Source organism: Mus pahari, chromosome 2, assembly GCF_900095145.1.
Source record: "Mus pahari chromosome 2, PAHARI_EIJ_v1.1, whole genome shotgun sequence".
In the NCBI taxonomy this organism is placed as follows: Eukaryota; Metazoa; Chordata; class Mammalia; order Rodentia; family Muridae; genus Mus; species Mus pahari.
Window position 1 is genome coordinate 129,328,420 of NC_034591.1, and position 12,053 is coordinate 129,340,472.

The 12,053-nt window shown below is 45.4% G+C and overlaps 1 protein-coding gene across 1 annotated transcript in view; it reads left to right on the forward strand.

Moving 5' to 3' along the window:
- Fancd2 (FA complementation group D2) overlaps positions 1-12,053 on the forward strand; it is a 64,765-nt gene that overhangs the window by 49,633 nt on the left and 3,079 nt on the right. Inside the window, exons 33-41 of the mRNA XM_021191243.1 lie at positions 178-271; positions 2,378-2,500; positions 3,789-3,882; positions 4,393-4,464; positions 5,134-5,172; positions 6,284-6,358; positions 7,270-7,344; positions 9,424-9,570; positions 11,484-11,585. Of these exons, the coding sequence (XP_021046902.1) occupies positions 178-271; positions 2,378-2,500; positions 3,789-3,882; positions 4,393-4,464; positions 5,134-5,172; positions 6,284-6,358; positions 7,270-7,344; positions 9,424-9,570; positions 11,484-11,585 (821 nt within the window). The remainder of the gene's footprint in view (positions 1-177; positions 272-2,377; positions 2,501-3,788; positions 3,883-4,392; positions 4,465-5,133; positions 5,173-6,283; positions 6,359-7,269; positions 7,345-9,423; positions 9,571-11,483; positions 11,586-12,053) is intronic.

Below are 12,053 nucleotides of genomic sequence, written 5' to 3' on the forward strand. Positions count from 1 at the left end.
ACTCTGTAGACCAGGCTGGCCTCGAACTCAGAAATCCACCTGCCTCTGCCTCCCAAGTGCTGGGATTAAAGGCGTGTGCCACCACGCCCGGCAACAACACTGTTCTTAAGTGCAGTTTTTAAAAGAATGGGGTCAATTTTGCGTGAGTGCAATGTTTTCTGTTTTGTTTTCCAATAGCCTCTCTGGCCAAACAGCTGCTTTGTCGAGCATGGCCTCATGGGGAAAAAGAGAAGAACCCCACTTTTAATGACCACCTGCATGATTTGCTTTGGTGAGTTACTTTCTTTCGGGAGCCAGATTGCATTTTTCCATTCTCTCATCTAGTTAGGGACTGAGTCGTGACCTCTGTGAGGGGAACATGAAAGCAACTGATGTTCTAAAATGAGAATAGTTTGAAGTTTGGATCCCAAGACTGCTTTTCTTTCTGTTGGTTGCTGTCAACTAATTCCTTTCTTAAAATCCAATTAAGTCTACAGTTGTGTCCTACCTTGTTAATAGTGAGTCAAATATACATACTGCCCACTGTGTCTAAGACACATCCATTTTTCCAGGGTACCTAAGCATATTTTTGTTTATTTTTGGCTTGTTCTGGTGAACTCACCATGTTGCTAGGGATAGCCTTGAACTTCTGTTGTTCTGCCTACACCTCCTGAGTGCTGGAGTTAGAGATGTGCACCATCCATCTGACTCCTGGTGTTCCCACTTTATTATTTTATGTATGTGGGTGTTTGGCTGCATGTTTATACGTCATGTATATGCTCTGCCCTCAGGTCTGAAGAGGGCATCATATCCCCTGGAACTGGAGCTTCAGATGTTGGTGAGCCACCAAGTGCTGAGAATTGATCCCAAGTCCTCTGGAAGAGCAGCCAATGCCCTTACTCGCTGAGCCATCTCCAGCCATTGACAGTGTCTGATTGAAACTTTATTTACTCTTAGTTCTTGATAAGCTTTGGGATCTTTGTTGTTATTAAAGTGAATGATTAAAGCACATGCCTTTAATCCTAGCACTCAGGAGGTGAAGGCAGGAAGATCTCTGAGTTCAAGGCCAGCCTGGTCTACAGAGTAAATTCCAGGACAGCCAGGGCTACACAGAGAAGCCGTGTCTTGGAAAAATAAAAATAACAAAAAAAGTGGATGTCAGTAGTATAGCCAGAGCTACATGGTAGCATCTCATGAAAGACTTTTTTTTTTGGCTTTAGAAAGGTTTATTCTTGGGTCTAGAGAGATAGCTCAGCTCTGGCTGCTCTTCCAGAGGACCTGGGTTCAATTCTCAGCACCCACATGGAGTTCATAACTGTCTGTGACTCCAGTTCCAGGGAATCTGGAACCCTCACATACTCATTGACAAAACACCAATACACATAAAAAAATAAACAGGCCAGGCGTGGTGGCGCACACCTTTAATCCCAGCACTTGGGAGGCAGAGGCAGGGGGGGATTTCTGAGTTCGAGGCCAGCCTGGTCTACAAAGTGAGTTCCAGGACAGCCAGGGCTACACAGAGAAACCCTGTCTCAAAAAAAAAAAAAAAAAAACTTTTAAAAGAGAAAGGAAGTAACATTATTGTTGGTGATTATTAGCACATGTGGGGTTTTTTGTTTTTTAAAGATTTATTTATTTATTATGTATTTGAGTACACTGTCGCTATCTTCAGACACCCCAGAAGAGGGCATCGGATCTCCATTACAGATGGCTGTGATGGCTTTGAGCCACCATGTGGTTGCTGGGAATTGAACTCAGGACCTCTGGAAGAGCAGTTAGTGCTCTTAACCACTGAGACATCTCTCCAGCCCGGCACTGTGTACTACTTAACAGTGCTATACCTGAGTTCCTATGGTATATCTTGAATTTCCTTCTGTCTCTGGCTCTGTCTCTCTCTCTCTGTCACATACACACACACACACACACACACCTATATCTCAAGCTGGCCTTGCACTTGTGATCCCCCTGCCTCTGCCCTCCCAGGTAGTTTGGACAGAGTACAGGCCTGTGCCACCAGGCTTGGCTCCAAGTCTTGAACTTTTGAAACTTTGTCAGGTATTTGTTAGAAATTGACCGCTCACCATCTGATCTGCTGGCTGCTTTTTCTCTCTTTCCTTCACAGATTTCCATAGGGTAACTAGAAACACTGAATATACTTGCAGGTGTCAACTGTGTTAATCAGCTTTCCACCACTGGCAAGATTCCTAAGAAAATGAGCTTTAAGGAGGGGAGATTTGTCTGGCTTCCTGGTTATTCGCCTCCATTGTCTGTCAGAGAGGGGGCTTGTCAGGAAGCAAACTTGCTCACATGGTAGCCAGGAAGCAGGGCAGGTTTTTATTTATTTATTTATTATGGAATTCTATAAAGTGTGTCCCTATTCTTCTGACACTTTATAAAGCATCTACTTGGAGCACAGCGACAATGTTCTGAAGGCCATAGAGGAGATCACTGGTGTTGGTGTCCCAGAACTGGTCAATGCTCCGAAAGACGCTGCCTCCTCTACATTCCCTACGCTGACCAGGTAAGGGATTCCTTGCTCCACTGTCCTCGCTAATTGACTTGAGGGTAAACTCTCAGCCCCTTTGCAGTATAAACCATACTGTGCTCTTTCTAAAGTGTTCTCAGTCCTTATCTCGTCACTGATAAAGTGTCTGACGAATGCAGTCTGAGGCAGAAGTGACTTTAGGGCAGTTTCAGTCCAGCGTGACAGCCAAGTATGGTCAGGAGCCGCCCCACCATCACTGGCAAGAGTTTGAGGCTGCAGCATGCGCACACGACTCAGAACAGGAACTACAGTAAGCAGGCCAGAACCCAGAACCCAGAACCAGCAGGCGTTATCTTCAAAAGCCCGCCCATTCCATTAGCCAAGTCTACTTCCCAAAGACTCTACAGCCTTCAAAATAGCACTGTAAGCTAACTAAGGGCCATGTTCAAATCATGAGCCTGTGAGTCTTTCAGATGCAAACCATGTCACTGGTGTAAAAGGATCTCATGTAGGAATGTAGTATCACTAATAGTTTTTACAGATAAGGAACTATTGTTTGATTGCTTAGCATATTTGAGGCCTGGGTTCAGCTCCCAACATATCAAAATTAGTAAAAAAAAAAAAAAAAAAAAAAAAAAAAAACCTAAAGACCATCTTTCTAATATTTTAGCCAACTTGAAAAGGTTGATTATTGTATCTGATGTTTGTCTCTATGGTTTTGTGTCTTACAATATCAATAGTTACCTTTTCCTTGGTCTTGATTCCTGTGAGGTAGAGGTATCGTTACCACAGTTTTACTGATGAGGAAAATGAGGGTTAGAATCTCTCCACTTAAAATCGGTGAGGAGAACTTATACATAAACATGGCTCCCCACTGTATCGTGGCTGCTTCCTGCACTGCGGTACCGCTTCTCAAGCTAGCCTCACTGTTTGGCTGGCCATTTGCTTTGGCTTGCGCTTCCCCGTGTGCTCTCTTCTCTCTCAGTCTCTCTCTCCCAAGAGGGTGTCATCTAGTCTAGGCTAGCCTTTTGTAGTCAAGATGACCTTAAACTTGCGATTCTCTTACCCGCGCTTTCTTACTGCTAGGACTGCAGGCATGTACCATAATGCCCATCTCATTTATGCTGAACCCAGTACATGCTCGGCACTCACTGTTATCTTCTGGGCTCCTTTCTTCCTTCTTTCCATTCCCTTCTTTCAGTAGATCCTACTTAATCATTCAGAGACAGAGGTAGAAGTGACTGTTGGTCTCCTGGCTTCTTCCTGAAGGGAACTTTCTGGGAGTGCTGGGCATCACGTGGTTACTCATGCCTTTCCCCCATAGGCACACCTTCGTCATATTCTTCCGTGTGATGATGGCTGAACTCGAGAAGACGGTGAAGGGTCTTCAGGCCGGCACAGCAGCAGATTCGCAGCAGGTAGCTCAGGGGTCCCCTCAAAAGGAAGTGCACTTGGATTACCTGGGCATTGATGCTATTGCCTCTTGGTTTAGAGTTTCTCCTAAGCTATTTTTCCATTGCCAAGACCTAGGAGTTCTTTCAGGAAGCTCTGCTTTGATTGCTTTTCCCTCCAGTTGGAGGTGAGAACTGAGCCGTTTCCCCTTGTTTCTGCCCAGTTTGCCACTACCTGGCTTGAAGAACCTCAAGCTTATTTGAGATGCTATGGGCCTAGTCAGAGCTGAGGTAGACATGGGCTACCCAGAGTCAGCAGCCACAGAGATGTGATGGCAGCAGAGGCTTGTAACTACGTGGAAGTAACTGTGTCCCTGTGTGTGCTCTGGTGTTCCCACGGTGTGTAAGCTTGCTGATTCGTACACTGGTTACCACATCTCCTCAAAGAGACAATGGACAGACTGTGGTAGTGAGACGGCAGCTTCTGTTTGCATTGGGCTGTGGCTCAGAGCTCTGCCTGTGTTTGGCTGTCCCCAGGTTCACGAAGAGAAGCTCCTCTATTGGAACATGGCTGTCCGAGACTTCAGCATCCTTATCAATCTGATGAAAGTATGGGCCCCTGACCTGCCTCGCCGGCTAAACTAGACACTGGGGTTCTGGCTTCCAGAACTCTCCTGCCTGCTGTTCTCTTCACCCCTCCTCGGGCCCTGTTTCCTCCCTTCCATGACCCCTATTCGTTTTGGGTTACCCCTTCTGGCTACTGTGGGTTTTCCCCCTTTTCTTTTTTGCCTCCCACTTGCACTACAAAGTTTACTCCCTGGCTCTGCCCCGTTTTCTCCCCCCATCTTACCTCGAATCCTCTGGTCTGAGCACTTCCACCCCGCTTGCCTTCATTGTCCCCCAAGCTCTGTGTTCTCTGCTGCTGGGTTATGCTTAAGCTGCTGTCAGGGGGCTGTCACTCTCTCTCTCCTCTCCATCTCAGTATCTCCTAAGGTTTTAGATCAGAGCAGCAGTCCTCTAGCCATGCTGTCTTCTCCACATCCATAGCTTGAATCAATCTCTTCTCCCCTGTGCTCCTTTCTCACTTGTCTGGGACTTGGGTTCCGAGTTTCCTTCCTCTGTAACTGATGTCTGCTGTGTTCTGCTGCACTGTTGGTGTGCCTTCTTCATATGACAGTCTTCTGTGTCACTCACAGCCATGCTGTGTGCAGTGGGACGGAGGCTGGGTGCTCAAAGGAACCGACCTTAGGTTTGGTTTCTTGTCTTTCTCCTGACCAGGTATTTGACAGTTATCCTGTTCTGCATGTGTGCTTAAAGGTAAGAGATTTCCCAGGCTTTGTATGATGTTTTCTTCCTGAGGGTCATTTCCGAAGGGCCTCAGCTAGATGGAATTGCTTTTTACCTAGTTTATGTGCCAGAGGCTAAGCTAATAGGTAAGAAACACAGTGGCTAGCATTTTCTACAGTAGTTGGAGGCAGTTTTCTCATGCATTGTAGAATTTTTGGTCTGAATATTAGGACTGGGTTGAATGCTACAGAGCAGCTGAGTTTAAGAACAGTGTTCACAATGCCCAGGGCGATACACACTTTAGAGTCAGAAGCAAGTGGATCTATGAGCTTGAGGCCAGCCTGGTCTACACAGGTCAGCTGGGGCTGCTAGGGTAGACCCTACCTCAAACAAAGAAGAAAGAGCAGCAGTCACCCTTGCACTCCCTAGCAGGTTTCCAGGCAGTGGAGGACAAGTTATGGATGGTTTCCCTTTTTACAAGGGCCAGGGCTGGGCATGTTGCTCCAGGATGGAGAACCTGCTTAGTGTGTGGGAAATCCCAGGTTCAATCCTTTGCACCACAAGACAAATGAAGAAATCCTTGGGATAGTCTATGAATGTCAGATTAATATTCTGACAATTGCATAACCCTTCCCTTCTCCTATGGAGATTTCCTGTCTGGCCCTGATTTGATGGTAAACCTGAAGTGTTATGGGAAGAATGCTTCTTCCATCCTCCTGGTGTCTCCCTCCAGCGTGTGGTACCGTCCTTGGTCGCTTCTCCTCACTCTACTCTGTACAGCTTAGGAGACTTGGAGGAGTAATTTGGTTGGAGATGTGTTGCCTTGGTCCTCTCATGTCTCCCTTTGAGACTGAGTCGTGCAGGTGATGCGCTGTGTCCTCTAAGCTGGACAAGGGCTCTGGCCATTGTCTGTCCAGGTTCCTGACTCTGCCTAATCCTGGAGCTTATTTATGTATGTAGCAGGTCTATTTGCTTTTCAACTTTAGAGCCACCAAATTAACTTTCTGGACCACTTCCAATTTATTTGAACACACACAAGTGATATTATAAACCCTTGGGCGAGGTGGCCTGTGCTGCTTCATCTGAGAGCTTCTCAAATAAAAGTCCTCAGCTGTAGCTCAGCGCCGCTCTCTCCCTTCAGTACGGCCGTCGCTTTGTGGAGGCGTTTCTGAAGCAGTGTATGCCGCTCCTCGACTTCAGCTTTAGAAAGCATCGGGTAAGAACTGACAACAGAGCTGTTGCCAGGACGTCTGTGGGTATTTCTGAGCTGGGGCTGGGCTGGGGCTTCAGGGTCCTGCTGCCTACGCTCTGAGCACCAATTCTAAGAAACAGCATGCCAGCAATAGCCAGAAGTGCCCAGGTATGCTGAGCCTCTCACATCACTCTGTCCAGATCCCCTCCCCTTCTCCCCAGTCTTTGGGCTTGCTCCATTTAATCTGCACTTCATTGTGCTGTTGCACATTTGGCTTTTCTGCAGCAATGTCTCTGCAAACACTTTAGAAACCACTGGGCTCTAAGCCATGCTTGATTTATGCCTTTAGAGCCAAGTGGTACTTGGAACTGGCATGATGAGAATAAAAAGGGGTTTGTGTGTAAATTTATTTTATAACATCATATATGTTTGTATGTAAAATGAACTGATCACACACACACACCCATTTCCTTCTCATCCTTTTCCCATCCCCCATGATCTCCCTCTGACATGGAATTTCTTACACATCTAGAAAGTTTTACAAAACACTTTACAAAACACTGGCAGTATTAGTTAGGAAAAGAAAAGAGGGGCAGCATCTTACCCTAATATACAGGTGGGAAACTTGAGACATGGTTCCCTATTTCCAGTTTGTTACCACCCTGGTCTAGAGAACCAGTTCCAGGGCAGCCAGTGCTACACAAAGAAACCCTGTCTAGCTCTTACTAACAGATTAATAGATCCTAGGGACAGGTTGAGAAGCTGCAGATCAGTAGCTTACTCAGTGCTCCTATCTAAGGGCCAGGTTCAGATGAGTATAACGCAGGCTGGAGCCTACAGAGTTTGCCCTCCCTGGAGCCCTGGTTGCAAGAACAGCTTGCATCTGAAATAACAGTACGTTACACCAGGCCATTTTTGAATTATGTTACTTTTAGGAAGATGTTCTGAGCTTGCTGCAAACCCTTCAGTTGAACACGAGGCTACTTCATCACCTTTGTGGACACTCCAAGGTAAGAGAGGAACAGGTCTCACTATGAAGCATAACCAGCCATGGCCTGAAACTCATTATGCTCAGCCTCCCAGCTTTCCACCCCATGTCCAAAGGCAGTTAGTTTATTTAGAGTAAGCAAACCCTTTGTTGCTGGATGAGACTAACAAAAGGGAGAGCTTTATATTGCACTCAAATTTTATAGCTTTTTTTCCTCTTGTAATGCCTCTGAGAATTCGAGTGTTGTGCCCATGTGTAATCTGGCTGGCCTAGGCCACATGCATGACACTGTTTCAGGACAACCCGGAGGGAAGAGAGGAGAGAGAGTATAGAACACTCCTAGATGACTTATTGTTAAGTGTCCTAGAGTTAGGGTTTTTAAGTTGTTTTGGTTTGTTTTTTTCTTTTTATTTTCTTTATTTACATTTCAAATGTTATCCCCTTTCCTGGTTTCCCCTCAGAAAACTCCTTATCCCATCTCCCCTCCCCCTGTTCACCAACCCACTCACTCCCTCTTCCCTGTCCTGGAATTCGCCTACACTGGGGCATCGAGCCTTCACAAGACCAAAGGCTTCTCCTGCCACTGATGTCCAACAAGACCATCCTCTGCTACATATGCAGCTAGAGCCATGGGTCTCTACATGTGTACTCTTTGGTTGGTGGTTTAGTTCCTGGGAGCTCTGGGGGGGTCTGGTTGGTTGATATTGTTGTTCCTCCTATGGGGCTGCAAACCCCTTCAGCTCCTTCAGATCTTTCTCTAACTCCTCCATTGGGGACCCTGTGCTCAGGCCAATGTTTGGCTGAGAGCATCCACCTCTGTATTTGTCAGGCACTGGCAGACCTCTCAGGAGACAGCTATATCAGGCTCCTGTCAGCAAGCACTTGTTGGCATCCACAATAGTGTCTAGGTTTGGTGACTGTATATGGGATGGATCCCAAGATGAGGCAGTCTCTGGATGGCCTTTACTTCAGTCTGCGTTAGGGTTTCTAATCCTGTGGTGAAACATTGACCAAAAGCAACTCAGGGAGGAAAGTGTTTATTAGCTTACAAATCCTTTGGGAGACGCCAAGATAGGAACTAATGCTGTGCAATAGCTGACACAGAGGAGTAGAGTTTACTGGTTTATTCCTTATGGCTTGCTCAGCCTCCTTTTTTTGTAGAACCCAAAACTACCAGCTCAGAAGTGGCCCCAGCAGCCATGGGCTGGACCCTCCTACCTCAGTTACTAATTAAGAAAATGCCCTAACGGCTTACCTGCAGCTCAGACTTGTAGAGGCATTTTCTCAATTGAGGTCCTCCTTCAGATGACCCTAGCTGTGTCAAGCTGATGTAAAATTAGCTGGCACACACAGACTGTGGCAGGAGAACTGTTATGTAGCAGGTAACTGTTACAGACTAGATATATTCCTAGCCAGCCATCTGGGAGCTTGTCAGCCTCAGGACTTGGTTGTCTCTTGTGGGAATATCTGAGTATTTATTAAAAGGCTTCCATAAGCCAGGCATCGTGGCAAATGCCCTTAATCCCAGTACTTGGGAGGCAGAAGCAGGTGGGTGAGTAGACCAAGGCTAGCCTGGTCAACAGTGAGTTCCAGGGTAGTCAGAGATGCATGATGAGACCCTGACTGGGATGGCTGAGGGAGAGCATGACAAGAAGAACCCCTCTGATGGAAGCTCTTAGACATTTGTCTGAAGGAACCTAGAAACTGGCTTGCGGTCACTGGGAAACCACCGGATTCTTTTGCCACTCATTTCTTCCCTGGTTCTATGTTTAGAAAAAGCTGAGCTGGAATTTCTGGGACTTAAAGCTGACAAGACCTAATTTTTTGTTTCATATCATTAAAACACCTTGGGGCAATTTGCTGATCATTATCAACAGAGCTTATAAGAGGCACTAGAGGTGTTGATGTTATGTCTTCTAGTTTTAAGTTTTTAATCTAACATTCTTTTTGGTGTATTTCATCAAACTGTTACTTTTTTGATTGAACATGTCTCTGGGGAACATATTGACATGTTGTCTTCCTGTTCACTTATGAGAAATTCAAACATTTCTGTACAAGAAATAGATACATGATGATACCTGGATGATTTCTTTCTCTTCAGATTCACCAGGACACAAGACTCACCAAGCATGTGCCTTTACTCAAAAAGTCACTGGAGCTGTTAGTTTGCAGAGTCAAAGCCATGCTTGTCCTCAACAACTGTAGAGAGGCTTTCTGGTTGGGTACGCTCAAAAACCGAGACTTACAGGTAAGCCTCAGGTTCAAACAATCAGTTATGCACTCCCAGTCCTGGTTTTTGTAAGAGCATCAGAAGAGATACAAGAAGCTAGTCAAGCACTGTTCTAAGAAGACTGCTTTTAGCTTGGCCTGGTGGCACAGGCTTAGAATCTCAACTACTTGTGAGGTTGATGCAGGAAGATCACAAGTTCAAGGTTTGCCCAACTACAGAGTGAGTTCAAGATCAGCCTGGGCAAATTTAGCAAAGCTGTCACAAAATTGGAAGTAAATAGAGGAGGCTAGAGATAGAGTTCAGGAGTAGAATACTTGTGTAAGGAACTAGGTGCAGTCATCATTAGTGGGAAAAAACACTACTATTATCCCATCTGTGGTTGTTTAAGACTGTTAGGCTCAAGAGTCAGTGCAACATAAGAGCACTGGCCACTCTTTCAGAGAACTTAGGTTCCATTCCCAGCACTTACATGGTAGCTTACAAATATAACCCCAGTTCAGGGGATCCAAACTCCTCTATGGGCCTCCATAGGCCTGCATGCATATTGTACACAGACACACATGCAGGCAGAGCGCTAATAGACATAAAACAAAAATAAAGGTGAAAACAGTTTCAAAAATACCATTTAACTGGGCAGTGGTGATACAGGCCTTTAATCCCAGCACATGGGAGGCAGAGGCAGCCTGGTCTACAGAGTGAATTCTAGGACAGCCAGGGCTACATAGTGAGGCCCTGTCTCAAAACACCAAAAACAAGGAGGCAGGTCAGCACAGCCCTTTCTCCATGCCAGGGGAACACCTGTAAGCCCTACAGAGAGAAGAGTTATAAAATTTACCTATATGGACAAACTGCTTTTGAATTTTTCTTGTAAAACAGTCTATCTTATTACTGAAAAAGCTCATCTGGACCTGTGTGTATGAGACACTGCTGTGGGATTTCAACACCACTCACTTCCAAGGCCCAAGTCCTCCTTGCTCATACTAGCCAAGGGTTTATTTTAATCTAACTTTTTTTTTTTTTTTTTTTTTTTTTTTTTTTTTTGGTTTTTCGAGACAGGGTTTCTCTGTGTAGCCCTGGCTGTCCTGGAACTCACTTTGTAGACCAGGCTGACCTCGAACTCAGCAAGTGCTGGGATTAAAGGCGTGCGCCACTACTGCCCGGCTTAATTTAACTTTTAAAAGTGTGTATGTATGTGTGCCTCTATGAGTTTATGTGCACCACATGTACGCAGGATCTAAAGCAGGCCAAAAGAAAGTATTGAGTCCCTTGGAACTGGAGTTATAAGCATTGTGAGCTACCACTAAACCTGGGTCCCCTGTAAAACAGTAGCACTCGGCGTCTCCAGCTGAGCTGTATAATGGTATGCATGAAAAAGAATACAAGAGTGGTTTTCTTCAATTCAAATTTATGACGTCAATTCTGTTGTTTTCTTGGAAGAAACGGAAGCTCAGGATAGTAACTGTCACAGACCATTTAGCACTGAGTTAGTGGAGTCAGGGTTTGGGTCTAGACAACTCCTCAGACTCTGCCTGGCTATCTGTGGTTGCTATGTGGTACTTGAGGCATTGAGAAATACAGTTTTGGCAACAAGATCTTGCTATGTAACCCACATTAACCACAAACTTTGATTCTCTTCTAAGTTCTGACTTAGCCTTTGGGACAGTTTAGATGCATATTGGGCATTAACAGAGTCACCAACACAACATGTAGTATAAAATCTAGAGTAACACTAGAATACAAAAATGGACAGAGAATTATGTATCATTTCCATGAGCATCTCAGAAACCTGGAACTGAATGGTGCTTCCCTGAATGATAGATCAGAGGTTGAGTGGCTAGAATATTTCTTCTCTAATACCTAGAAACCCAGCCTTCCCAACCATAAAGGTGCTTATTACAGCCCACTGTTTGTTTCGCTTCTTTTATGATTAGGGTGAAGAAATTATTTCCCAGCATCCCTCTTCCTCAGAGAGCACTGCAGAGGACAGTGAGGATGGCATGACATCCCACGTCTCCAGGAACAGAGCAACAGAGGTATCTACACAGACTTGTCTGGCATTGGTGGACCATTTTACTAAGTATTCTTTGTTAGCAGAAAATACAGGGTTTTTCTCTATGTATCCGTTGTTAAATAATTCTGTGCCCATCTCCATCCCCTCCAAAAATAAAAAGCTTACATGAATGCTTTGGGATCCATAAAACTGTTTGCAACCTAAGGACAATTATAGCTCAGTGGTAGAGCATGTACTTAGCATATGCACGCTTGCATTCAATCCTCTGTACCAAAAACAAAGTGGTACAAATATAGCACCCTGCTTTCTGGGATCTTGTATATGAAAGTGTTGTAGAATGGAGAAGTGACAAGCATATTGATTGTTAAGAATGAGTTAAACCAGCTGGGCGTGGTGGCGCACTCCTTTAATCCCAGCACTCGGGAGGCAGAGGCAGGCGGATTTCTGAGTTCGAGGCCAGCCTGGTCTACAAAGTGAGTTCCAGGACAGC